Raw genomic sequence first — 25,757 nt, 5'->3', positions numbered from 1 at the left:
AATGAATTTCTTTGTTTTTCATTCCCAGCCACTTCCCTTGGCCCAAAGGCAAGTGACAAGCAGAAGCAGCAGCGACATGGCCCACCTTTCCCATAACATCTCGGCCATCCTAGAGAATTTGCTCAAAAATTACAACAATCAAGTTCGGCCAGGGTACCATGAAGGTCAGTGGTATTTAGTATTTAACATGCGTTCGATATACGTGTAAGGTCTATTACACCAGATTTTCAACGGGTGCGTGTAAGTATGACATACAAGGGACACTTTGCCTGCAATGGTTTAATAGAGAACAGAGATCGAGCATAAAAATGCAAATACAAGGCATCTAAAGAGCAGCAATGACACAGACGTTCCTGCGTTCTATATTAATATTTCTCCTTCCTGTATATGAACTCACTCATATACAAAGCAAGCAGAAATACGAACTGGTAGGTTTAATTACCGTACATGGTTACCTCAGTTTGCCCACCACATACCACCACTCTCTTGTTACGTACGTGCGTGTTCATGTACAGCTATGCTCAGAAGTGATACTACATGACTGCATAGGAGTTCGTTCAAAATTCACTAACTGGCAACCTAAAATGCTGCATAATTATCTGTCATTGGAATGCAAATCCAAACATTCCTACAGCAAATATCAAATAGAATATTTTCAGGGACGTTTCATTGACTCTACACATTGTAGACCTATGTTCCAGGTGGTTCACGTTGCCGCCACTCAAATGGTTGTGTCACACAGGCACTCAAATAGTTGCGTCACACAGGGCCCGCCCACCCGTTGAAATCAGTGAATGCGATTGAGCTACAATATTACTTTCGTATATGTTTATTCATCTTTTTTCAGTGTTCAGGCGTAAAAATAATCAAGTAGAGATATTTAAAATTTTAATGTTGTAATGAAGCAATATCAGTGTTACAAGTTTTTTATCATTACATTATAAATATAATATAATATATATATATATATATATATATATATATATATATATATATATATATATATATATATATATATGTATGTATGTATAAATGATGCAGTATCGTGGGGTTAACCTTACCACATCACTGAATTCGAGTAAATTCTTATGCGGGTGAAAAGCGTGGACTCATACAGTCTCGTAACTATAAACGAGAAAGAACCAATGCCCAAACAGCATCAGGTACTAACCTGTTTGATTTTTACTGTATCCCTCAGTGTTTGCCATCAGCTGAATTCCTAATTCCCTTTCGTTCTCTCTGTTAGCACAATCAATAATGATTAATTCTGCATTAAGTTAAACCTTCACAAATAAGTTTCATGCCTTCTTCACATATATCCTTCGAAATGCCAAAAGTAATTACTATATTCCAAGCATAACGAGCAACTGCCTTTGATTTCTTTAATCTCCTGCCAACAATTTACAATGGAGTAAAATGACTGAATATGGTTCATTGCTGTTTGGCTTTCAGTAACAGAGAAAAGTCATTTATAAAATTTATGTCGAAGGCCAAGCACTATTAAACAATTGTTAGTGAGGGTGGAAAGCACGATGAGTAAGTATAGCTTAGTTTTACAGACCACTGAAGCTGATTAACAGCTCTCCTAGGGCTGGCCCGAAGGATTAGACTTATTTTACGTGGCTAAGAACCAATTGGTTACTAGCAACGGGACCTACAACTTATTGTGGAATCGAACCACATTATAGCGAGAATGAATTTCTATAACCAGAAATAAATTTCTCTAACTCATCATCAGCCGGCGGCGGGAATCGAACTCCGGCCCATCGAATGACGGTCTGAAGCTCAACCAACTCGGCCAACAAAGGGCTGAAAGCACGATGAAAGAACAAGAATACGAACGGAGGTAGTAAAAGGAATTAAAGGAGTTGCAGTTGGGGGCCGAAGGGACGCTGCAAAGAACCTCAAGTAATGCCTACAGTGCACTACATGAGGTGCACTAACGGCGCTATTACCGTATGGGGTAGGAAGGAGGGGGGTACAGAAGCTGGACCGAACAGAAAGAAAGGTGCTGTGGTGGATTTCGGGGATCGGAGAAAGCCGGGGTGGTAAAGACTACAGTACTGATATGGTAAGTGTCGAGATTGAGGCTGTATATACATGTGATGAGGATGAGTGGGGAGAAGCGAGTGAACCGAGGGTGCGTGGAACCTGTTGGAGGCAGAAGGTCAAGACGCCGCAATGGATTAAAAGGAGAGATAAAGTGAAGGAAGATTTGGAGAAGGGGGGGAGGGGGTTCAGTAGAGGAAGATGGTGTCGATAGGAATAGTTGAAAAAGACGCATCAAGGCACGTGACCCCTTAGCATAAGAATAGCGGCGAGGATGAAGTAGTAGTTTGTGATTACGAACAGCAATTCTCATACAGTTTTCAATCTTTCTACTAAACTTATTGTGTTCCGTGGTAAATATGACCCTCAAGTAATAAACCTAAAATGTGAAGTACAGTGAAGATTAATGGGTCATCATGACGATGACTACATTATTTCTAAAAGATACGTTTTACATTCTGAGTGTTTAGTGCAAAACGCAACAGAGTGAAACAATTGGCACGTATAAATCGAGTTGGCATAGTTGCGCGAGACACCAGCAGTACGACCAAGAATCATGTTCGTGGGGGCTATGGGGCATAAATCTTAAGAACTACATAAAAATTCAAATTTAAATATTAATTTTATATTAATATTTAAATTATATTCACAGTAAAATTCGTATAAAAGATGTTCTGTTAATGGAATACAAGTGAGACTTTTGACATAAGTTGATTTTTCATAATCAACTGGCTACGTTTACTGTTTACTCACAAAAGAAACAGTAAACGTAGCCAGTTGATCATCAAAAATCAACTTCGTCAAAATTCTCTAAATAGGGGAAAAAGAATCTCAATATGTGTGTGTGTGTGTGTGTGTGACAGAGAGAGAGAGAGAGAGAGAGAGAGAGAGAGAGAGAGAAGAGATTCATATAACACCTTTCATAAAGTTGCTGCTATTAGTCTCCCCCTCTCTCATTTCTCTGGAGTTCTTCGATCCTCAGACCAACCATGTGTGAATAGCAGAGGATAATGACACTACAGAATTCCTCCAAGACTCCTACACTTTTACGCTACTGCCCTGTTTCCTGTAGGAGTTATTAACTCTCTCGGAAGCGGAAAGACGGGAAGAAAGTGGAGACAGAGACACACCAGAGAGGGCAGTTTTAACTTTAATAATCTTAGCATACAGTGCAAAGGTCTGTTTGACAGCAACGTGAAAAAACTGCAATAATAACCTGCTTTATCTATTCCGCTGACGAACTTAGTTTCCATATGTTTTAATCCTCCTTCCTTTTCCAGAAAACCCGTTGACAGCAGCTTTAGTACCTTATGCAAATATATTAAATTTTTTTATTCACAAGACAACTAACGCTGATATTTGTTCAAATTCAACTAAATATCATTGTCAACAATCACAGTTATCTCTCTCTCTCTCTCTCTCTCTCTCTCTCTCTCTCTCTCTCTCTCTCTCTCTCTCTCTCTCTCTCTCTCTCTCTGTGAAAAAAAGCAAGGAAACACATCTGCAAAAAATTCGTGTTAAAAAATCATAGTAATCCATAAACTGAAAAACCGAATCTCTCTAGCTCTAATTAGCCTCCGGCGTGGGAATGCTGAATCTTCCAAATTTCTAAGTTTTGAGGAATAGCAGCTTTGTAGTTACAGACTTCAAATCAACCTTGCGCACATCTTGGTGAAGTCTTAAAAATGTTAATTCAGAAATCAAAATCTGCCTTAAAGGGAAAAATGCCATGAAAGATGAGGTTAACTTCTTGTTCTCAACCACATTGTACCGACCAGAAATTCGAAAATCTTCAAGTTTTATGTTCTCGGGCATGAAGTTCTTATTTCAAGCTCCTCGGTATTACGGCTCTAAAAATATTGCACAAAAAATTAGTGGCTATATTAACAAACTCATAACACGCCAGGCCTTGGGATGCCATATCTTCCAACAAAACTCACTTTCCTGGGCGCTGTACATTTAAAACCATCTTCGAAAAATGTATTTGTGGTCTAGATTTTGCAACTAAATACTTACTTTTCTAAATTTCATGCCAACGGGAGTTTCTATATGAGAGTAAGTCTACAGGGTGTCTTGGATGACACACTGTGAGAAATATTAAAGTTTCTTAGCGGTGTTTCTTGAGCATGGGTTGTACTGCGTTGTACCTTTTGTTTCAATATCTTTCCAACATCTCTACTACCTTGTATTTTTTCAATGTTCATCCCTCATTTAAGACCAAATCTTTCAGGTCAGCTTGCGAGGACCTAGAAATCAGATTCGGTCACCTGTTGAGACAATAATAATGAAAAGAAACTATATGGCAAGGTGGAGTATGTCTTAAAATCTATTCCCAGTTCATATAGCTCGGCTAAAAATTGTGAATAAGCTGTGCATACGAGTGCTTCTTATAAAAAAAAATGCTCCTACGAAACAGAACTTCAACTAGAAAGAATGTTAAAGTATTGCCATTTTAATAATAATGTCGAAAAATTTAACTTATGGCACATGTTCTGTCATCTTTTTAGATATTAATACCCAAGTCTGCCCGAAGAAGGCACGATCACATACTATTGAAGATATACTGTAAAACTTGTTCTAAGAACGAATTACCTCTTCAATCAGTCCATTGAAAACATCAGTTATCAGCTTTAGCAGTCTACTCATATGATATGTGGGGTACAGCTTTTTTAAAACTAAATACAGAAAGTTGACAATTTTCCTATAAACGTAACTTTTTATCTGACAAACTTATTTGGCCCATGTGACAACTAAGGCACCTTTTGGTATTTTTTGCGTAACAAAAGAATGTCAAGATAATGAAAAAAAAAAGCGCTATGGCATTGTCTACTTATTTCACTTCTAATACCAAAAACAAAGACTAATTTGTAAATTACTGCAACAGCTATTATTTTCGGATACCAAGAGTTAAAAAAAATGACCAAATCTACCTGCTGGCTGTCCTTTCTCAAGACCCTACAGACAGATATATATCTTTTGAAGCTGACTGAGTGATGGATTGACTATCTTGATTAAAATCTTCACAAACCCTTCATTTAATATGCATTTCTACATATACAACAATGCCATACATTCATATTTCTTATAGAAATATGAAAAAAAATTACTAAAATCCTATTTTTTCCTTATAGTCCTAAAGACCCTCTTGAACTAAGTTACAAATCCTCTAGGAACTCTGGAAAGTAGGTATACATGGTAACAACTGTAACAAAATCCCAATGAATGGCCAACTAACAAAAATTCATATGTTATGGGAGCGTGGCCCATTCCCTGCACCGCAATACATCTTTGTGAAATGTGTAAAATGGCATTCTTCGCCGGCCTACATTTTCTGGTATTTAAGTGAAAGAAGCACACCCTAAAATCTACTGATCTTTTAAAATAAATTTTAATACTGATCTTTTGAAATAAAATTTAGTGCCAATCTTTAAACACAAATTTACTACATGAAGTGCACTATGTGCAAGACTACAAATAAATATTAAAATATAAATTTTCAGCACCACTACAGCCTCCTAAACCTTAACAGAAAAAATGGAAAAGCAATTGGGTAAGGAGCCATTGCATTCAACACTTGGAAAGCTGCTCCATAACCAGTATTACTGCAAGCGTCATGTGACATATTTCTTGCCTTTTTAGTTTTCTGTAATAGAAAACTATCGAGATGGCTATTTGTCTGTCCGTCCGCACTTTTTCTGTCCGCCGTCAGATCTTAAAAACTACTGAGGCTAGAGGGCTGTAAATTGGTATGTTGATCATCCACCCTCCAGTCATCAAACACACCAAACTGCAGCCCTCTAGACTTAGTAGTTTTTATTTTATTAAAGGTTAAAGTTACCCATGATCGTGATCCTGGCATCACTACATTGTCAACACAGGCCACCACCGGGCTGTACAGAAAATTCGACTGCGCCGAAGAAACCTCGGCGCATTTTCCACTTGTTTTTTTTCTTCTTCAGGCTAAGATGTATTTATCAACCATATGCTTGACAATAAATACGCTTCCCATTAAAAGTATGAAAATAACTAATCTTTGTAGCAATTATCACGTATACTTATCAGACAGGTAACAATCCCACGTCACTCCAAATATTAACGCTGTATATAATACCTTTATTACCCTAACATTCAAATTGTTTTATAAGAAAATAATGCATTCCACTACGATTAAATTCCCGTCTAATGAAGGGTGTTATGACTAAACCTGACAAAAAATATGATTCCGACAGTCTCGGGCTCAACTAACTACATTAAGTCAGGCCAAAGAATTTAGATGCAAATTTTAAGCACCATCGATTGACTAATTTCTATAAGCTGAAAGTTGTAGATATGAAATAATATAAGAAGGGTAATATAAGCATAATTTACAAAAATTAGATACTACAGTTCTTGGACAATTATTCATCTCTTAAAATATAAAACAAGAAATAGTATACATCTCTCAGAGTGCAACTTTTCTTTCCTCAACCAAAGAAAAAGAAACGTTGCCGAGATGACTTTAAATAAATTAAAAACTGCAAAAATAACAGGAAAGTTAAAGGAGTAAGTTAGGCACAAGAAAGTAAATGGAATCTACAAAGGAGTGCTAATGTAGTTCAGTCAAGGTAAGAAGGAATGCAAATAGGTGGTTTCAAATAATTCAAAGAAATGTTAATAGGGACCATTACTTAAAACAAATACCACCACATAAATTTTTGTTTGTCCCCTACCGCAAAGTGCATGTTGTTCAACCTTATTATTTTGTACTTTTAGTGAGTACAAATCATTTATAGGTTATGTAAAAAAAAATAAAATAAAAATAAGGGCCCTCTAAATAAACATGCGAGAACTACGGTTAAATCTTGTAAAATATTGCACAAAGCCCAGAAAATCAAACAATACTAACAACCTGAAGGAAAGAAAGAATGCAAGTAAAAAGAAAGAAAAATATTGCTGAGGGGGAAAGGAGTGGATTTCATTTGAAAATACGTAATAGGTTCAAGGGATTTGTGTTCTGGAGTGGAACGCCTGATACCAAGTGGTATATAATCCCCCCAGATATTTTATCCAACCTACGCATACTGGTGCGGGTTTCAGCAAAATAACCAGACAAAGCTTACTAGCTTCAAGACGGAGACCTATCAGCTCTCTACCGAGTTTACATTTTATGTCTGTAATACTAGGCTAATTCCCCATGCACTTTCAATATTAAAAAAATAAAAAACCAAAAAAGTTGTCTATTTACGATACGAGAATTGACTGAAAACAGCTGTGATTGAGCAGTCTGAAAAGATGAATGTTTCAACCTATCGAGGTGGACAGAATGATTTCGCTACAAAAATTACTTACTACTCCCACCTAAAACCAAAATGCTTCCAATTTCCTTGAGCCTTGCAGCCTTCCATACTTTAAGAGGCGGCGTGAAGCATTCTTCAGGGCTGAATCCAACCTCTTATTTTGCCTTTCTGTTCTCGTTTCTTTCGGTGCTGACCTCGACAACGACATAAAAAGGTCAATCATTTCTGCCTCTGAATTGAAATATCATAACATCCCTTTAATTATAAAAACATACTGAGTTTCAAATATATTACTAAATTAATATAACTATTTTAGAAAACAGTACAGCTGAACAATTAAAATAACTCCAATCGATAAGCTCTCTAAGCAGCCGTTACTATTTCTTTAGAAAAAATTGTCATATTGAAATGGAAGAGAATGATTCGTCGGAAAAAGATAAACTTTCAAATAATCTTTATTAAAAAACTTTTAAACTCTTTTAAAAGTTTCTGAATTGGAAAAGGGTTAATAAGGTCTTTTAATTATATTTTCACAAATCCACAGCGTAAGGAAATTTGTGGAGAATGAAATTTTCGAGAACGATCACATTATCTATGGAGTGAAAGCTGCTTTTACGACCATACATCATACAGAAAATTATAACTTGAATCAGCTATATTACAATTTTACAAAGACACAATCCTATTACAACACCAAACCTGTCTGTATTGCTCAATTCTCTTAGAAAGAAATAAAGGTACGTGTGCCTGTAGATATATACAAGTTTATATACATACTTCCATGAATACACGCACAAATTCATTCATTATAAATTCATTCATATATATATATATATATATATATATATATATATATATATATATATATATATATATATATATATATATATATATATATATATATATATATATTATGTATAAATAAAGGCAGTGCCATGAAGGAAAGAGAAACGGGGTGGTGTTAGGCTTAATAAATGAACTGTATGTCCAGTTCACAATCACGAGACCAAGAAGGTCTTAAAATCAGGAGTAAAGGGATTTCCTTCGTGCTAATCAGCATCTCCCACTCTTGTTCACATATCAAAGATCCTTCGTAGGAATAACCAACTACACGGCGCTTGACCACAAAAGGTCCAAAAGAAATAGAAAATTTCGAATGTTTATCGTCTTATACGGTATCTTACACCGTAATATGAAATACTTTCATATCCACTATACTGCCGTTAATTTTTTTAATGAGTAAAATGCCAACATTACATGATTTGTTCCTAAAAAAGCTACGTCTGAAAAATATCATATCCGTTTTAACTGTACTGTTACATTAATAATGCAAGACAAGTAACTTACTCGAAGACGAAAATGAAAACCGTTATGGATAAACTGATAATCAAGAATTTTCTTTTAACTGCACACCAAAAGTAAAAAATATTTAACAAACAGTGAAATTCTCTGACTCTCGAAATAAAAAAAGGTACAGAAATATGCCAATCCAACTCAACATTTGAGGTATAATTACTGAAATATACGAGAAACATTCTTTTAAATTATTATAACAAAGCTTTTTCTAAATGAATAAATGAAATATCTATATTACACAAATTCAAAATCTGACCTATTGAATGAACGAAATTTCACAAAAAAAAAAAAAAAAAAAAACTATTCTACGCGACAATGGCCAGAGAAATCTGCATAACTTGAAAGCTAAGCAATGCTTCTGCTTAGAACTAACTCGTAATTAGATTTTTATCGCCTGAATGACCATATGATAATATAAACACTATCTATAAAAACGCTATGAGGTTCTGGTCTGTCAACAGACTGTGATAAAAAATTATGAAGAAAAGACACCTGCAATATTAATGAAAGGATGGAGGAAAGACCTGCAACATTAGTGAAAATGGCGGAGAAAAGACACCTGCAACATTAATGAAAATGAGGGAGGAACAACACCTGCAACATTAATGAAAATGAGGGAAGAAAGACACCTGCAACATTAAGGAAAAGGATGGAGGAAAGACCCGCAACCTTAATGAAAATGGCGGAGAAAAGACACCTGCAACATTAATGAAAAGGATGGAGGAAAGACCTGCAACCTTAATGAAAATGGCGGAGAAAAGACACCTGCAACATTAATGAAAATGAGGGAGGAAAGACACCTGCAACATTAAGGAAAAGGATGGAGGAAAGACCCGCAACCTTAATGAAAATGGCGGAGAAAAGACACCTGCAACATTAATGAAAATGAGGGAGGAAAGACACCTGCAACATTAGTGAAAATAGAGGAGAAAAGACACCTGCAACATTAATGAAAATGAGGGAGGAAAGACACCTACAACATTAATGAAAATGAGGGAGGAAAGACACCTGCAACATTAATGAAAATGAGGGAGGAAAGACACCTGCAACATTAATGAAAATGAGGGAGGAAAGACACCTGCAACATTAATGAAAATGAGGGAGGAAAGACACCTGCAACATTAATGAAAATGAGGGAGGAAGACACCTGCAACATTAATGAAAATGAAAATGAGGAGGAAAAGACACCTGCAACATTAATGAAAATGAGGAGGAAAGACACCTGCAACATTAATGAAAAATGAGGAGGAAAGACACCTGCAACATTAATGAAAATGAGGGAGGAAAGACACCTGCAACATTAATGAAAATGAGGGAGGAAAGACACCTACAACATTAATGAAAATGAGGGAGGAAAGACACCTGCAACATTAATGAAAATGAGGGAGGAAAGACACCTGCAACATTAATGAAAATGAGGGAGGAAAGACACCTGCAACATTAATGAAAATGGCGGAGAAAAGACACCTGAAAATGAAAATGACACCTGCAACATTAATGAAAATGAGGAGGAAGACACCTACAACCTTAATGAAAATGGGAGGAAAGACACCTGCAACATTAATTGAGGGAGGAAAGACACCTGCAACATTAATGAAAATAGGAGGAAAAGACACCTGCAACATTAATGAAAATGAGGAGAAAAGACACCTACAACATTAATGAAAATGAGGAGGGAAAGACACCTGCAACATTAATGAAAATGGCGGAGAAAAGACACCTGCAACATTAATGAAAATGAGGAGGAACATTAAGGGAAAATGATGGAGCAAGACCTACAACATTAATGAAAATGAGGGAGAAAAGACACCTGCAACATTAATGAAAATGAGGAGGAAAGACACCTGCAACATTAATGAAAATAAAGGAGGAAAAAGACACCTGCAACATTAATGAAAAATGAGGGTGAAAGACACCTACAACATTAATGAAAATGAGGGAGGAAAGACACCTGCAACATTAATGAAAATGGCGGAGAAAAGACACCTGCAACATTAATGAAAATGAGGGAAGAATGACACCTGCAACATTAAGGAAAATGATGGAGGCAAGACCCTACAACCTGTGAAAATGCTTGGAGGAAAGAAGACACCTGCAACATTAATGAAAATGAGGAGGAAGACACCTGCAACATTGAATGAAAATGAGGGAAAAAAGACACCTGCAACATTAATGAAAATGAGGGGGAAAGACACCTGCAACATTAATGAAAATGAGGAGGAAAAGACACCTGCAACATTAATGAAAATGAGGAGGAAAGACACCTGCAACATTAATGAAAATGAGGGAGGAAAGACACCTGAAACATTAATGAAAATGAGGGAGAAAAGACACCTACAACATTAATGAAAATGAGGGAGGAAAGACACCTGCAACATTAATGAAAATGAGGGAGGAAAGACACCTGCAACATTTATGAAAATGAGGGAGGAAAGACACCTGCAACATTAATGAAAATGAGGGAGGAAAGACACCTGCAGCATTAATGAAAATGAGGGAGGAAAGACACCTGCAACATTAATGAAAACGGTGGCCGAAAGACACCTGTAACATTAATGAAAACGGTGGCGGAAAGACACCTGCAACATTAATGAAATTTAAATAGGGGTTTAATAAACTATATATTGTGATAAATAAAATGCTAGACCATACAAACATAGTTCAGATTACAGTATTCTAAAACGAAGGGAAGTAGAGAAGTTGAAAAACTTTAATAATTTCTACAGTAAAATAAATTCAACCTCCGACATCCTTAGTTGCATATGCTGCATCACCTCAATAACGCATGTAATATTATTTTACTAAAGCAATCGGATTTGAACATGAACCAAAAATATAATTCTATTTAAAGATGATTAGGTCGCTTAACAAATAATTTTGGAATTGCATTTCCTACAATGAAATTTTAAAAGAGTGCACGGCACTAGCTATTTTGAGAGAGAGAGATGGACGACGGTTTCGAGGTTTACTCGTGGTCTTTTGCTAAAGATATTCCCAGAAAACAAATTGGAAACTTACTCATGAAGAAAAACTCTCAGTCATCCAATAAACTACACGGAGTTGTGCCACACTGAGAATATATAAAATCTATCCTCTTGGGCAATTTCCTATCAAATAAGAGTTTTAAAACCTTTCTCTGCAATAAAATAACAGTACAATATTAATATGGCGTATCCTACATTTCCTGCTTCCTTATTCCCAATAACTAACCTCATCATGCCTTTACGAGCCATTAACAAAAGGATTTAGCACATCTTAGGGACTTCGCCCGAGTCTCCATAGTGGTCCCCATTCGGATTCGGTGCAATGAGATGTGTGACTGTTGAAAGTATTGCTGACCTCCCCGACGCCATTCACGAGCACCACCAAAGATGGTACAACCAAAAAGGAAGATTAAGGCCAAAAGGCAGCAGCTCTTGGCAACATAGGATGAGTGGTGGTTTTCCTGTCCATTTCCTGTTGTCCGTTATCACGCCCAAACCAGCCACTTCGCCCATTTTTCTTTATTTTTTTCCTCTGATCAGATGTCTTTTTATACTTTTACGTCGGATTCCATTAATTTCAAGCTGTGACTTTTGTGGAATCCCTGAGGCTAGTTACATTAACTTTATTTTATATTAAACTATTACTTGAAATCTACATAACCATTCACAAAATTTTAAATCATTAAAACATTATATTTTGAAAAAAATATAAAAAATTATAATAATGAAAACTGAAAATCAGAGCTGCTATGGAGCTAAAAAGCCACTGAAAATTCAAATGGGAGAAATCTAATTATTTCAAAAAATCAACCAATTTAGTTAGGGGAAAGAAGGGTGACAAAACTATTAAATCAGCTACAAAATGACTTACATTCGATAAATCTTCAGCTACAAATGACAACCCCTACATTAAAACCCTTGTGTTAGTTCATTTTTGGTTTTCAAATACAGTTCATTTACACCATAAATATAAAAAAAAAATCCCAACGTAAACTTAATTTCACGGATGTCGAAGGATTTCGGTAATGGATAATGGCAGACTAAATCTCAATCCATGAAAAATTAAATAACTTTTATGAATTTAATTAAGAGGGCGAAGAGGGCTGATTTATAAACATAACAAAATACGATCATATAGCATGGAGAAGATCAAAACACTGGCTGATGAGCTTTTGAATTCAACCAGAACAACGGTTTCATTATATTCTTACCGATTGCCTGCTCTTGGTACAATGGGTTGGACGGTACATCAATGGTGATTGTTACATATGTGGTTTCTAACTGTAAAAAATATACAGAAACAGGCAAAAGATAATAAAACGATAAAAATATAGGAATGTTTTGAATATCAAAAGTGCAAGAATTTCCTATTCGTCTTTGGCAATAGTTCTGCACAAATCTTAAGGAGGAGCTTTTAATATATGTCTGTAAATAGTCATAAATGCATCAAGATTTGCATACCTTATTTTCTAAGCTAACAATGCGGATACAGGTAAAGCATAAAAACGATAAAGGTCCTAGATAAATATCTTTTACTATAACAGATACCAAATGTTCAAACTCCCTCCTTAATAGCTGTAAATAAATAGCTGCAAATGAACTGTGTAGCCTCGAAAACTAAAGTTACCGTCTATAAATAGGGCCTTATGGTAAACCAAAGGAAAGGCAGCAAAACAGAAGTAAATCTGGACAAGTCTAGACCAAAATACATATTATTAATTTGATCAAGTCTGTTTCCCCAATAATTATACTCGATTTTAACAAAAAATCGAACAAGTCAACTACAATACATTAAAAATAATCTGAACATGTCTGGACCAAATACATTTTAATTATCTGAACAAGTATGGATCCAAATGCATTTTAATCCATTTGAACAAGTAATGATTCAATTGTATTGAAACTGTTTTAAATAAGTCTGAACTCAAATACATTAATATTTCACCCAGCCTGGACTCAAACGCTTTATTATTAATTAGAACAAGTCAAGACTGTAATGCATTATAATCAACCTGAACAAATTTGGACCCAAATATATCATGATCAAATATGTGTAAGGTCAATTATAAACACATATGGCACTGGTGCGTGTAAACTTAAATTACTTTCCAAGATTTATTTTTTGCCATCCGTATTTTCGATGAAATGCACTTAACTTACGCTGCTTCAATTAAGCCTTGTTATCCTCTGGTGATTTCATTCACCAGACGACTTACGAACAAATATAACTGTTTATTAACAATACTACTGAAGCCTACGGCTATCCTAAGGTGGATGAATTTTACCTACAATTACAGTATCATTATTGTGCAGATCGAGAATGTCCCGATTCACAAAAAAAAAAAAAAAAAAAATCTACTTACATTTCTCCAGCTAGGAAAACTACAATTGCTATTTAAAAATACCAGAATCTCCTAACACAATCAAGCTATTTTCCCGTGTGCTGATCAAAACCACAAACTGAAGGAAAGTGCTGTAGATTTTCCGGCATTTAATAAGTATCCCAACTAAATTACATACCACGATTTCAGTAGCTTTAGTGTAGTGAATCGTAAGGTAGAACATTACAATATGATAACCTCTCTATATAAATCAGTTCAATTGTGAGTCTTGTGTTTTACATCTTTTTGACAAGACTCTTCAAAACAAAATCATCTGTTTCAAAACATCTGAAATACAGAATTCTCGATGGACCCAAATCTGAAATTAAGAACGCCTAGACCTTGTAGTCGGAAAGGGAATTTATGCAGCATAAGTTCTAAACTGAGTTTCAGATGTCTTACTGTGCCACTGTTTTCAACTGCCGCTGCAGAATGTTATAAAATTATTTATTGTACAGGCAAGGAATATACCATTATGACCAATGACCTGGTGATGCATGAACTTTCTACAATATGTTTTCTATCTCTATGAGTCTTAAAATTAGATGAATTCCGAATGCACTATACGATAAGAACAGATAATAGCCCGTTATTCCACTGAAATTATCCTGGCTTTTCACGGTCTTTGATGTACTATAGCCACTTCAATGACCTGACTGAAAAAAAATATGAGACTATGAAAGGACATTACCACTGAAATGCATTAGCTGAACAATTTTGATACAACAGAAGCGAAATGACTGAATACATCAATCGCCATACTCAAATCAAGCCGGAGAATGCTAAACATGGGCTGTCTTGCTGGCGCAAAATTTTGCATGTCAGATCATTGCCATACGGTCTGCCGTCTTGCAACTTCAAACAAAATTTAATGAACTACCGAAACTTAGTACCTCTAAGGAAAAGATGGCATTCTTCTATCAAACAAACGCAAATATGGCATCAGTACATTTGACCAAAAATTTAAACTACTTCAAAATGAAAAGCACCATGACATCAGTTTTGTAAAGAATGAAGATTTTTCTTAGCAAATCCAGTATCAACACCATCCACTCATAACATGTTGACAAAAACGATTATTATCCAAACTTCCCTACCAAAGGGATGTAGTTTAGACGCTATAAGTGGACACCAAACTAAGATTTTGTTCAAATTAATGCCACCTAAAATGAAACGATTGGCCTCTGCAAACATTCATCAATATGGGTGGAATCAGCTTCATGGCAAACAGAGCTGGCTCTTATCATTTGCATTAATATCGGCTAAGATTATTTGCGTACATTTTGAGAGGCTCTTCATAAGTCAACAGGGATATGAGCAATTATTAGCTCTCTCTCTCTCTCTCTCTCTCTCTCTCTCTCTCTCTCTCTCTCTCTCTCTCTCTCTCTCTCTCTCAATGCTGCTGTACACAAGTTTTACAACATGCATCATCCCCTTCAAGGCTGGAGCTAGAAGGGAATAGCTCCCCGGTTCTCAAGAAAATCTGAGAATGAGATTGCTGGCCCTATGCCGTTATTTGACCTATTCACAACTAGTTCGACTTGTTGGTGAGAATGTCTTCTTAATCACATACAGTACACTTTATACCTTTTGTGCTGAGCGTAAGATTACACAAGCATTTATTACGTGCATAAGTGGCTAATGCGGTGAAAAGAGTTCATCCACGATTCAGCAGTTAAATCATGAAAGTAGCAGTGAGAGATAAGTTGCCTTTATCTGGAACGACCCCTTCTTAGGGATATCATATTAAAAAAAATTGCGCAATAAAATACAAATTTAATATCGGACACGACTATTACAAGAAAATATTAAGAAAACAACTCTTACTTTTTACAATGACAGATTATGAGTTTCTCAAAATAAAAAAGGAAGACGGAGCATCAAACATTCTGAACGTGAACGGTATATACGACAATTCACGTAAGATGGCTTTAAATTCGTGACGTTCCAGCAATATCTTGGGGACTACGCCTAGCATCACTAAGGACACCTTCAATTAAAACAAATTACGAACACCTGATTCCGTAAAAATAAGTGAATACAAAAAAGTTCCTCATTCAGTATAATTACGGCCGATATATTAAAAGTTGATCAACTACGGTTTATCGATGCTAATTTCAGTTATCATCATCTTGGGAAGCGTATAAGGTTTCCTTCAACAAAAGTTGTTGTTGTGGCGGCGTCACAGCAGCGATGGTCATGTCACCGGCGCTCTCAAATACAATAACGCAAACGTTGCCACTCCGATACATCAATACTGGCCTAAACACACTACCTTCGAATGAGTTTACACCTTGTCGTTAATATGAGTTCCAAAAGAAAACTGATTCATCCGAATCCTCATGCACATACCTGTTACCCGAAGAAATTACTATCAGATAACTGATTTGCATAAATAACAAGTTCTAAGTAATGTATAGTATCCTGTTAAACTGAACAAAAAAATTAACGGAAAACGTTCCCCTGTCTACCCGCAAGATGCAAGAACTCAACTTGCATATAAACGAAAATTCCCAAAATTAAGGAACACTAAAAACGTTACATACAAAAACGTATTCTAAAATTAGTTACTAGAAACCTCGGCTGGAATAATAACACGAAACAAGCCGTGTATAGCAACTGCGAAGCAATTTCAGATTTACTCTGTGGTTATGCAAACTTGACACAAGTTTATTTTATTAATTTGCTCGGAAGATCTAAGTAAGGACAATAACCAAATTTACAGAAACAAAAACAAACTCAACAGAAACAACCAAACAAAGTTAGGACAATTATTGAGCAGCCGATTGTCTACAGCTTGATAAGTTACAGATTAATTTGATCATGAAAATCCATCTCCAATTTTGGGATCAATCATGTTTCACTTCATCCAGAGAATATCCGGTTGTAGGCATAAATTCAAAGGCCTCTTGATTACTGTTCCCTCTTTCCCTCTCGTTCTACGTCCAAGGCTGTACGGAATATCTCCGGAGATGCGTGGGTAGGATGAGAGCCCACTGAAAGGTCCTTAATTACTACGAAAAGCAATTTAGGCAGTGATATCGTAAGCTGCTATTAAAAGACAGCCCTCGATGTCCGTGGGAGTAATTTTCAGACGAACATACTGATGATTAATGAAGATGAACCCAGTTAAATACTGGTTATTGGGAAAAACCTCGAGTTTTGAATATCACTCTGTCGAGATAAAGATAAAGGGCTTAGTTTCCAATTTTCTAACATAGTCCTCGTTAGTAACGAGAAAATTTCACAAATCATAAGAATGTCGGGAAGCAATAAACATATGAATATATGAACGAATTATTCAACAAAAACTCAGATAAACACATACTAACGTATAAAAATTATGCATGTCATTCACACGTCCTCAACTTTCAATAATACACTAACCAAAAATAAATCATTTAAATGTCGTTAAAAAGGCCAATTTATTTTAAAAAGGTCATAAGAGGGACCAAGTATAACCTCTTCGCTCATTATGTCGGCTGGATTTCAAATGAAGGACACTTTCGCCTGAGTGTACTCATAAACCGGGGAAGTGCACCAGACTATCCTCAACCGACAAAATTTCCAGTTTTATTACAACCTGTAGCCCAGGGGTCTAAGTCTATCATATTTCTTATTACTGGCAGGAAGGGGAATGAACTCAGCAAAAATGAACATTTGTACTAAAATAGTGTATAGGGATACTCTTGATTTTTTGGACTTGTGTAAGGGTGACTATTCAACTCTCATAATACACTCTAAGAATCACGATGTATAACAAAGTATTGTCTTTTGCTAATTTAACCGAGTTCCAAAGCCTAACTAATACTGTTAATTATACAGTAATAAATACGGAAGCACAGGCAGGTAATTTGCATACAAATGCTTCAACCTTGTGGATTACAACAATTCAACATCATTCTCCGACTATGAACCAGCTCCAAATAACCTCACGTGATCGTTATGAATAGCAATATAAATTATTTAAGGAATTTAGAGTTAACTTCTACACGACTGTCCTTGGAGAATGATTTAGGACACAAGTAAATTCAGGTATGATCTCATGTCGGATATAAGGACGTTGAACTTCCTGGATCTTTAGCTTTAAGCCTAATTTTAAAATCCCTGGATGATCTAGGCCACCCCCAAAAAGGCATCACGGACTTCTTGAAAAACCTCGACAGAAGGGTTACTGGGGGTACATTTCATTGCACTGTACATATATACCGTAAACCCAACTCATCTCTTCATAAATCTGTAGACATTCATTACTGTCAACATATATGTTCTCTACAGGCAAGGTTCTAATATATTCCAGCTTATTCTAAGGCCCATATTATGCACAGCATCAAGTATTTTCAATTTAGAACCTGCACACTGAATTATCAACCCAACAGTGACTTCTTATTTGCTCTCCAATTGAGACCAAATATCTTGCAAAATATTTAACGATTACTTAACCTTCAAATTCATTTCATCTGTACACATTCAGTAAATCATACAGCGACAGTCTCAAATAATGAAAATTCAAAAGCTTGCAAGTCAGTTAATTTACTGAGACTTTTGCAAGTGTTTGCAGGTTGATGTGCCATCATAGATACTGCAGTAAATTGCCAAGTCACCAACCAAGAAAACTCTATTTGTTTTAATAGTTAATACAACACATGAAACACGAGGATACTTTCCTGAGGAATTTCCTCCTGAATAAAAGGCCTAAAGATAATGCTTCCTAGTTTTACTTTATTGACAAAAAAGAAGCAATGAATCTGATCATGTTATTGCAAATAACAATTCTGTATAGTTGTTGTTGTTGTTGTTAAATTACATCATATCACCAGGAAGTACCATAGGTCTTTCCACGATCAAAGAAAATCCCAATGATTTAATATCGCTCTGAGAAATCTTGCTGAATTTCGTTGGATAATCTCAGCAATAGGTCTAGAGTAGATGATTCCCAAAACCCAAACTGGGATGGAACTATTAAGCCTTCAGACTCCAAAAGGCTAGAGCAACTGGTCTGTGGCTTGTGGATTCAAAGACATCTTCACTGGGTTTCTTAAATAGCTCTCACGTTATATATCAGCCTCATATACCTAATTTATTATTTTCAAATGAAAGATCTCAATATTTTATGCAGGTGCTTTAGTATCTCATATAATATTGTCTCTACCCTAAGAATAGTGGCCTCTAAGTCCTTCAAGAAAAAACTTTACATTATATATCTCCTTACCATTAGAGCTAAGACCCAAAGCAATCCGAGATTCATGATTATTGGAAGCTCAGTAAATCCTCTCTGAGATCGAGATACTCGAAAAAATTGGCCTAGTTTCTCGGCAACTTCAGAAGGATCACAATTCTGTGTTATTCAGTTTTAAAATAGGTAAAGATATGGGACATTATTACTGTTATTCAAAAGATGAAACCCGTTCACATGGAACAAACCCCAAGGGCCACTGACCTGAAATTCAAGCTTCCAAAGAATATGGTGTTCATTAGGAAGAAGCAAGAGGAGGTAAAGGGAAACACAAAAGAAAGGGATTCCACTTAATAGAAAAGAAAAAATAAATTAATAAATTAATAAAAAGATAAAAATGTATTAAAATGCAAAGAGAATGGTATAAGGGTAGTAATGCATTGCATCTTCGCTTGAACTTCTGATGTTCCAATTGTACGACATCCTCTGGGAGGCTGCTCCACAATCCAGTGGAACTGAGAAGTTCGACTGCAATGCACATTTACTGCATATTGGTGCTGCTGTTCAGCGAATCTGGTTGCTATCGGCAGGTAAAGGGGATCAGGGATCAATTGTGAATGTGATAGATTTCTGTTGGAATACAACTCATAAAAAAGTGCCAAACAAGAGACCATCCGTCGATGGTCCAAGTCATAACTGCTATTAGGAAACAGAAACCTACCTCCACGAACCACTCTATTTAAAAGAGATAAATCTCTGACAATGCAGACAACCACACCGGAGAACAGTTCAGTTCAGTTATCCGATATGAAATCAACAAGATGGAGGAAACATACAAGGAAAAATTTTTTTATTGAGCTTCGCGGAAATAACAGCCCAGATTTTAGCTAAAAGTGTGCCGAGAAAATAAAACTTAATTAATAAGAAACCCTCAGAGAAGCACCGCGCACTAATAAAAAATCTGGAGGCATTTCATTCATGGGGTCATGAACTATTAAGAAAAAAGCTCAAGTGACATAAATCTACTGACAACGATGAGGACACGGACGAATATTATTATAATTACTAATCATGGACAAATATCTACATGGAATACACGCATAACGACAAAGATTTACAGAACAAGATAGAACAGCAAAGGAAAAATATTAGGCAATAATTTTCTTGCTAACAAATTCAACATTTCCAGTCAGAAATCCTATGGTAAAGATCCTTTGCGTCTTAAAAGTAGTATTACAGCTCTTCTTGGAATTTGTCAGTATCGGCAGCAACATAAATGACAAGAAGACCATTCTCCTTGCTTTACCAGATCAAGTGAGGTCAATGCGAGAAACTTATGTAACCGAGGACTTTGCTTTTAAGACGACATGCCTGTTCAAGCGAGGGAGATGAAAATAATGATTCAGGGATGATTCAAGAAGTACAGCTGAAGACAAGTGTTTCCAACCCAGAGAGGAATGATCAAACCAGCTAACCTAATTCACAAAAGATCTATACTTACTTTCCGGTTTTGTACACTTCTTTAAGAGGGAGAGCAAAACAAAACTGAACATTCCTTTAATCATTGTACTTTGCAAATTCCAAGGTATAAATTGTCTAGGTGTACAAGTCTGTTACAATTTGAAAGATATATTTCCTTCAGTATGGTGAACTGATAAGATATATTTCCTTCAGTATGGGGAACATACCAACCACAAAACATAACACAAAAATAAATCAGATGGCAGGGCGTTCTAATGCTTAAAAGTGGAGCAGACGGAAAGCTTAAAATAAACAAACGGAGATCAAAGGTGGCAAAGAATTGCTAAATCTGACATTTGATACATGCAACGAGTATAACAGGACAGGAACTAGCAGACACCAAATGAACTATTATCTTTTGCAAACATAACAAGAGAGCTAATATTAGAGGCGCTCGGGTTATCGATAGGCAGTGAAGGGTTTTGATCAAACTATGTAAAGATAAAGGGTGACGGAAAGCAAAACAGTAAAACCTGCGACAAAGACTGGTGATTTTAATCGCCCGTAACCTGGTTTGTAAAATGTGGATTATTTTGTTTTCAATAATATCTGAAAACGATTTCCTTTCTATAAAAAGCCACATACACTGGGCATGGAATGAACGGCATGTTGTATAGGTGGAAAGACTGCATGTATTTAAAACGCACAGCATATTTACATTTACACGCACGTTACAAGGTGCAATTGAACTGAATGCAAAATAGAAATGAATAGAATGTTGTACATTTCTTGTATACACACATATATACACAAATACGCATGCATACACAATACATACATACATGTATATATATATATATATATATATATATATATATATATATATATATATATATATATATATATATATATATATATATATATATATATATATAGCACCTAAAAAGGATTATGTACTTAAACATATTTCAAAATATACTGTACTAAAAGCGCCTCTAAGATGGCTGATCTACTGTGAGCTTCGGCATGTACTGGCGATGAAACATCAAAAGTCCATGGAGTCGGCAAAAATTTCTCAAGTTCCGATTACTGATACCGACACACGCTTCTTGCCAAGAAAATCTGGGTACGATTTCCAACCGAGGGCAGTCCGATGTGCGTAAACTCCGTTACAATCAACTATGCCCTTGCCGACTTGAAGGGTAAAGTGATGTGCCAGATGATTTACCGACTATAGCCAAGAACTGCCAACATGGAGGTGCCCATTGGGCTAGAAACATCATCCAAAAATGCTTGCAGGAAAACAAAGGTAACACCTTGCTCATCCTTTAAAGTATAAGCCCTACAAAAAAAAAAATAAATAAAAACAAATTTTTAAAAATACACACAATTGTCTCAGCCACGTAAACAATGGCTACCCAAAAGACAGGAAACTAGTTTTAATGTAACTTCCAAGAAACAACGTCAAAACAATAAATCAGAGCCACGTATCACTGTCATCCACATTAGCAGTCCTGCTGTGACGCTTATAGTCAGGATTCCGCCCATTTATGTAATAGGTAACTGGGGCAAACGTCGGCTTCACTTCCCAATTTCGCATTATATGCATAAATGAAGTCACCCACTTTGATGCCAACTACCCATGGAGTTTAGTTTCCAAACTCAATTATAAGGTTTACGAGCTGCACCTTCTCGTATTACTCTGCATTGGAACCCCGCATATACCTTACATATAGTATACAATAACCTCTTCCAATGCTGCCCCGATTGTCAAACTCTTGACAATCCCACATAAAACAACTCGTCAAATGCTTATCATTACTGTCAGTGAAAACATGGTGACTCACTCTAAACCTTTAAGGATGAAAGATTTCAAAACGTACATCGAAGGGCAACCCTGTTCATCTTACACCCTGATAAACAGTACAGAAGATCTGCGCGTGCTACCGATGCGAATCAATTGGTATCAATCTGACAGGTCCCAATTCAGTTCTTGTTTTTACAACTGTAACATGATGTACTGTAAATTTCTTCTACTTTCGCCTTTATGTAGAGTTATAAAGCTTCCAACGTAAGATTTCCAAAATCTAGAACAGCAATTGTAACCAATATTTAGAAACTATTTGATACCATTTACATTTACATGATTACATAAAGCATAAGACTTCATATGGTACAGTGTATTCTTTTTATCTGTATTCTCTACCTTTAAAAATTGAATGCACTGAAGTAAAAACACTTCCTCATTAACTGAACTGCTGTGACTTCTGTTTAGAAAAAAATTCCTATTGTCCACATATACCAGGACTCATAATGCGTACTCTTTTATCACCCCAAACTCAAAACCGAGTGTAGTTCTTTAAAATTTTGAGGTGGACCCGGCTAAAATGCCAAAATCAATATATCAATGAAACAAAATTTTTACGAAAAATGAGACTTTCCTAATGGTCACTGATATTATCGGGCTTCTGTTGATTAACAATATGGTGTCTGTCTCTAGATCTGAGAGAGAGAGGAGAGGAGAGGAGAGAGAGAGAATTACCTCTTCGAAGCCATCCCATGTTACAGTACACATTTTGACGGAGCAATGAAATGAACACACGTCTTGTGCTTTTCTCTTTATAACTCTCTCTCACTCTCTCCATCCTAGCTGCGTCCCACAACAATCGACAGGTAAGTTAAATAAATCATTGTTTAGGTCAACAGAGGAATACAAAATTTTAGGTAACGAGCCTACCACTGAGCTACGAGGCCAGAGAGAAAGTGTGTGATTCTGGCAACCTCACTCGAAAGGGCATTTACAAATACATAATTATATGCACTCATATAAAGATATTTAACAGCAATCAAGTCTGTAATATAGAGGAAATAAGCCTAACAGGACCACTGACGTTCAGTGAAGATTACCTTTAGTCAAAGAGCTTTTGTTTACCGACAAATATCAATCCAATAATCATAATTCTGCGCTCATATCAATAGCTCGATATTATTAAATATACAATAAACAATCTATGCCCCTGCTGAGAATACAATTTATGAAGTTCTTATGGCAAAATATATTTAAATAAGTACTTTAATGGTCTTATTACACTATTCGTGTCAACCCACTCGAAGAGAACTATTTCCTCTTGCTCCCATACTGCCGCCCAAACTATCTTCCGGCACAGAAGCTTTACGTGCTCGACTTATTAATTGGCAAACACAGAAACTTAAAATTTCATGAAGGTTACTAACAACTTGGCTGTAAGGTTTACAAATTATGCAAAAACGTCACTATTGCTGCTATACAGCCAAAGCACGATACAAGTGCAATTCGCTTAAACTAAATTACTACGAACCTCACTGTCAAGAAAGGTCCATTTTTCTGAGACACGCAAAGATTAATATCTGCTATTCCTACATTTTAGCCGTAAGACAAACACGCTTTTCTTTAAATGGACTCTTCTGGTTACTGTTTCACTGACGTTACAGCTTGCTTTAATTACATATTTCACTAATAAAAAAATACCCAAACTACAACTGCACGTATCCCTTTACATTTATTTTCACATCTATTCAAAAATCCACCAATACAAAGCAATTTTGATCTCCAGGCTCTGAAGCTTCTGGATGTATATTCATCACAATGACATGAAACCCTAACTAGCCCGACACTGTCAACATTAAGTGACCCAATGGGTCACGGGTGGTCTAGTGTGTGTGTGTGTGTGTGTGTGTGTGTGTGTGTGTGTGTGTGTGTGTGTGTGTGTGTGTGTGTGTACACTTTGACACGAAACGTATGTAATCGTGGTCTGGTCGGCGATTCTGCTACCGGACACCAGAATTACTTCATATTCTTTCATTTGCATCTAGAGCTTTGTAGTGAAAAGTGCTCAAAAAGTGTGAAGAATTCAAGAAGTTAAGAGGGCATTGTGGCTATTAAAATTACATGGGGGAGACCGGGGCTAGTTGTTACACAGGGCAAGTTGTTATCTTTAGTTTTCTAAGTTACTACTAGGAGCAGCGCCTGCTAGTCAGCCCAGCAAGTGGCTGCCTTCTCCCCCTTCCTCCTGTGCTACTACTGAAACGACTTCAGCAAATGGTGGACTGTTTTGCTAAGTTTTTTTGAAAATGGGTACCCCAGGTAAATTTTTCAAAGCCTGAACTTTTCGTCGTTTTTACAGGCAGTACCAAGGTACGTTTTCAAGTTTACACATATGTAATATGTATGTATCTAGCTACGAAATAAAGCTGTAGTTGTACTAATAAGTAAAGCACTGGGACACAAAGCTGGTTATAATTGACAACTGGTGCATTTGGGGAAAGTTGTTACCTTCGGCTTGGGGCACTTGCCCCTCAACTGGTTTGATTAAGTCTTTGTTTAACAGAATGATGAGAACGTATAAAATGAAGAGCACACAGGGCACCGTACCGGCAGAAATATATAAGTTATGGTCAAAATAAGTTTAAGAAGGGAAAATGTCATTAGGGAAAGCTGCAAATGCGTTTGATATAAATTTCATGACCTTATAACGACATCTTAAAAGAACTCAGAGGAAAGAGCAAGACGCATCAGCGTCCTGCATCAAAAAGATATTAGAAGTCTTGCATACAAGTAAGCAATGGCTTGCCAAATTGTGTATCTCACAAACGGACTAATTTAACCCAATTTTAAAAAGACATTCGAAAATTTTCTTTTGCACTTCAGAATCGAGCAGCTTATCCAGAACTACAAGCTTTAATGACCTTAACATCCGGAAGGTTTATATTCTTGAGGAAGTGTATCATACATACAACTTTGAAGGGTATAAGGTATGGAATATGGATGAAACAGGAGTTGCTACTGTGCAAAAACCATCAAAAGATTAAGCAGAAAAAGGGAAAATGCAATTAGGAAGGACAACATTCACCATGGAGGTAACTGTCAATACAAATGGCAATTCAGCCCCCCCCCCTTGTGTTTTCCCCCGCGTTCTTTTCGAAAATCCTTTCATTACTGAAGGTCCTACAGGGTGTGTGGGTGCTGCTTATCCCAGCAGCTGGATGACGAGTCCAATTTTTTTTTTTAAGTTTATGAAACACTTTCATAATCAAG

The 25,757-nt window shown here is 36.2% G+C and overlaps 2 protein-coding genes across 2 annotated transcripts in view; one reads left to right on the top strand and one right to left on the bottom strand.

Annotated features, from left to right (window-relative positions):
- Positions 1 to 25,757, bottom strand: part of LOC136835369 (broad-complex core protein isoforms 1/2/3/4/5-like) — a 946,407-nt gene that overhangs the window by 809,376 nt on the left and 111,274 nt on the right. The window lies entirely within an intron of this gene.
- The window catches only part of LOC136835372 (gamma-aminobutyric acid receptor subunit alpha-2), a 233,899-nt gene that overhangs the window by 114,752 nt on the left and 93,390 nt on the right, over positions 1 to 25,757 (top strand). The window contains exon 3 of the mRNA XM_067098832.1: positions 29 to 164. Within this exon, the coding sequence (XP_066954933.1) occupies positions 29 to 164 (136 nt within the window). The remainder of the gene's footprint in view (positions 1 to 28; positions 165 to 25,757) is intronic.

Source organism: Macrobrachium rosenbergii, chromosome 55 (genome assembly GCF_040412425.1).
Source record: "Macrobrachium rosenbergii isolate ZJJX-2024 chromosome 55, ASM4041242v1, whole genome shotgun sequence".
NCBI classification, from domain to species: domain Eukaryota; kingdom Metazoa; phylum Arthropoda; class Malacostraca; order Decapoda; family Palaemonidae; genus Macrobrachium; species Macrobrachium rosenbergii.
Note: the sequence above shows the minus strand (reverse complement) of the source record. Positions and strands in the feature narration are given on the sequence as shown.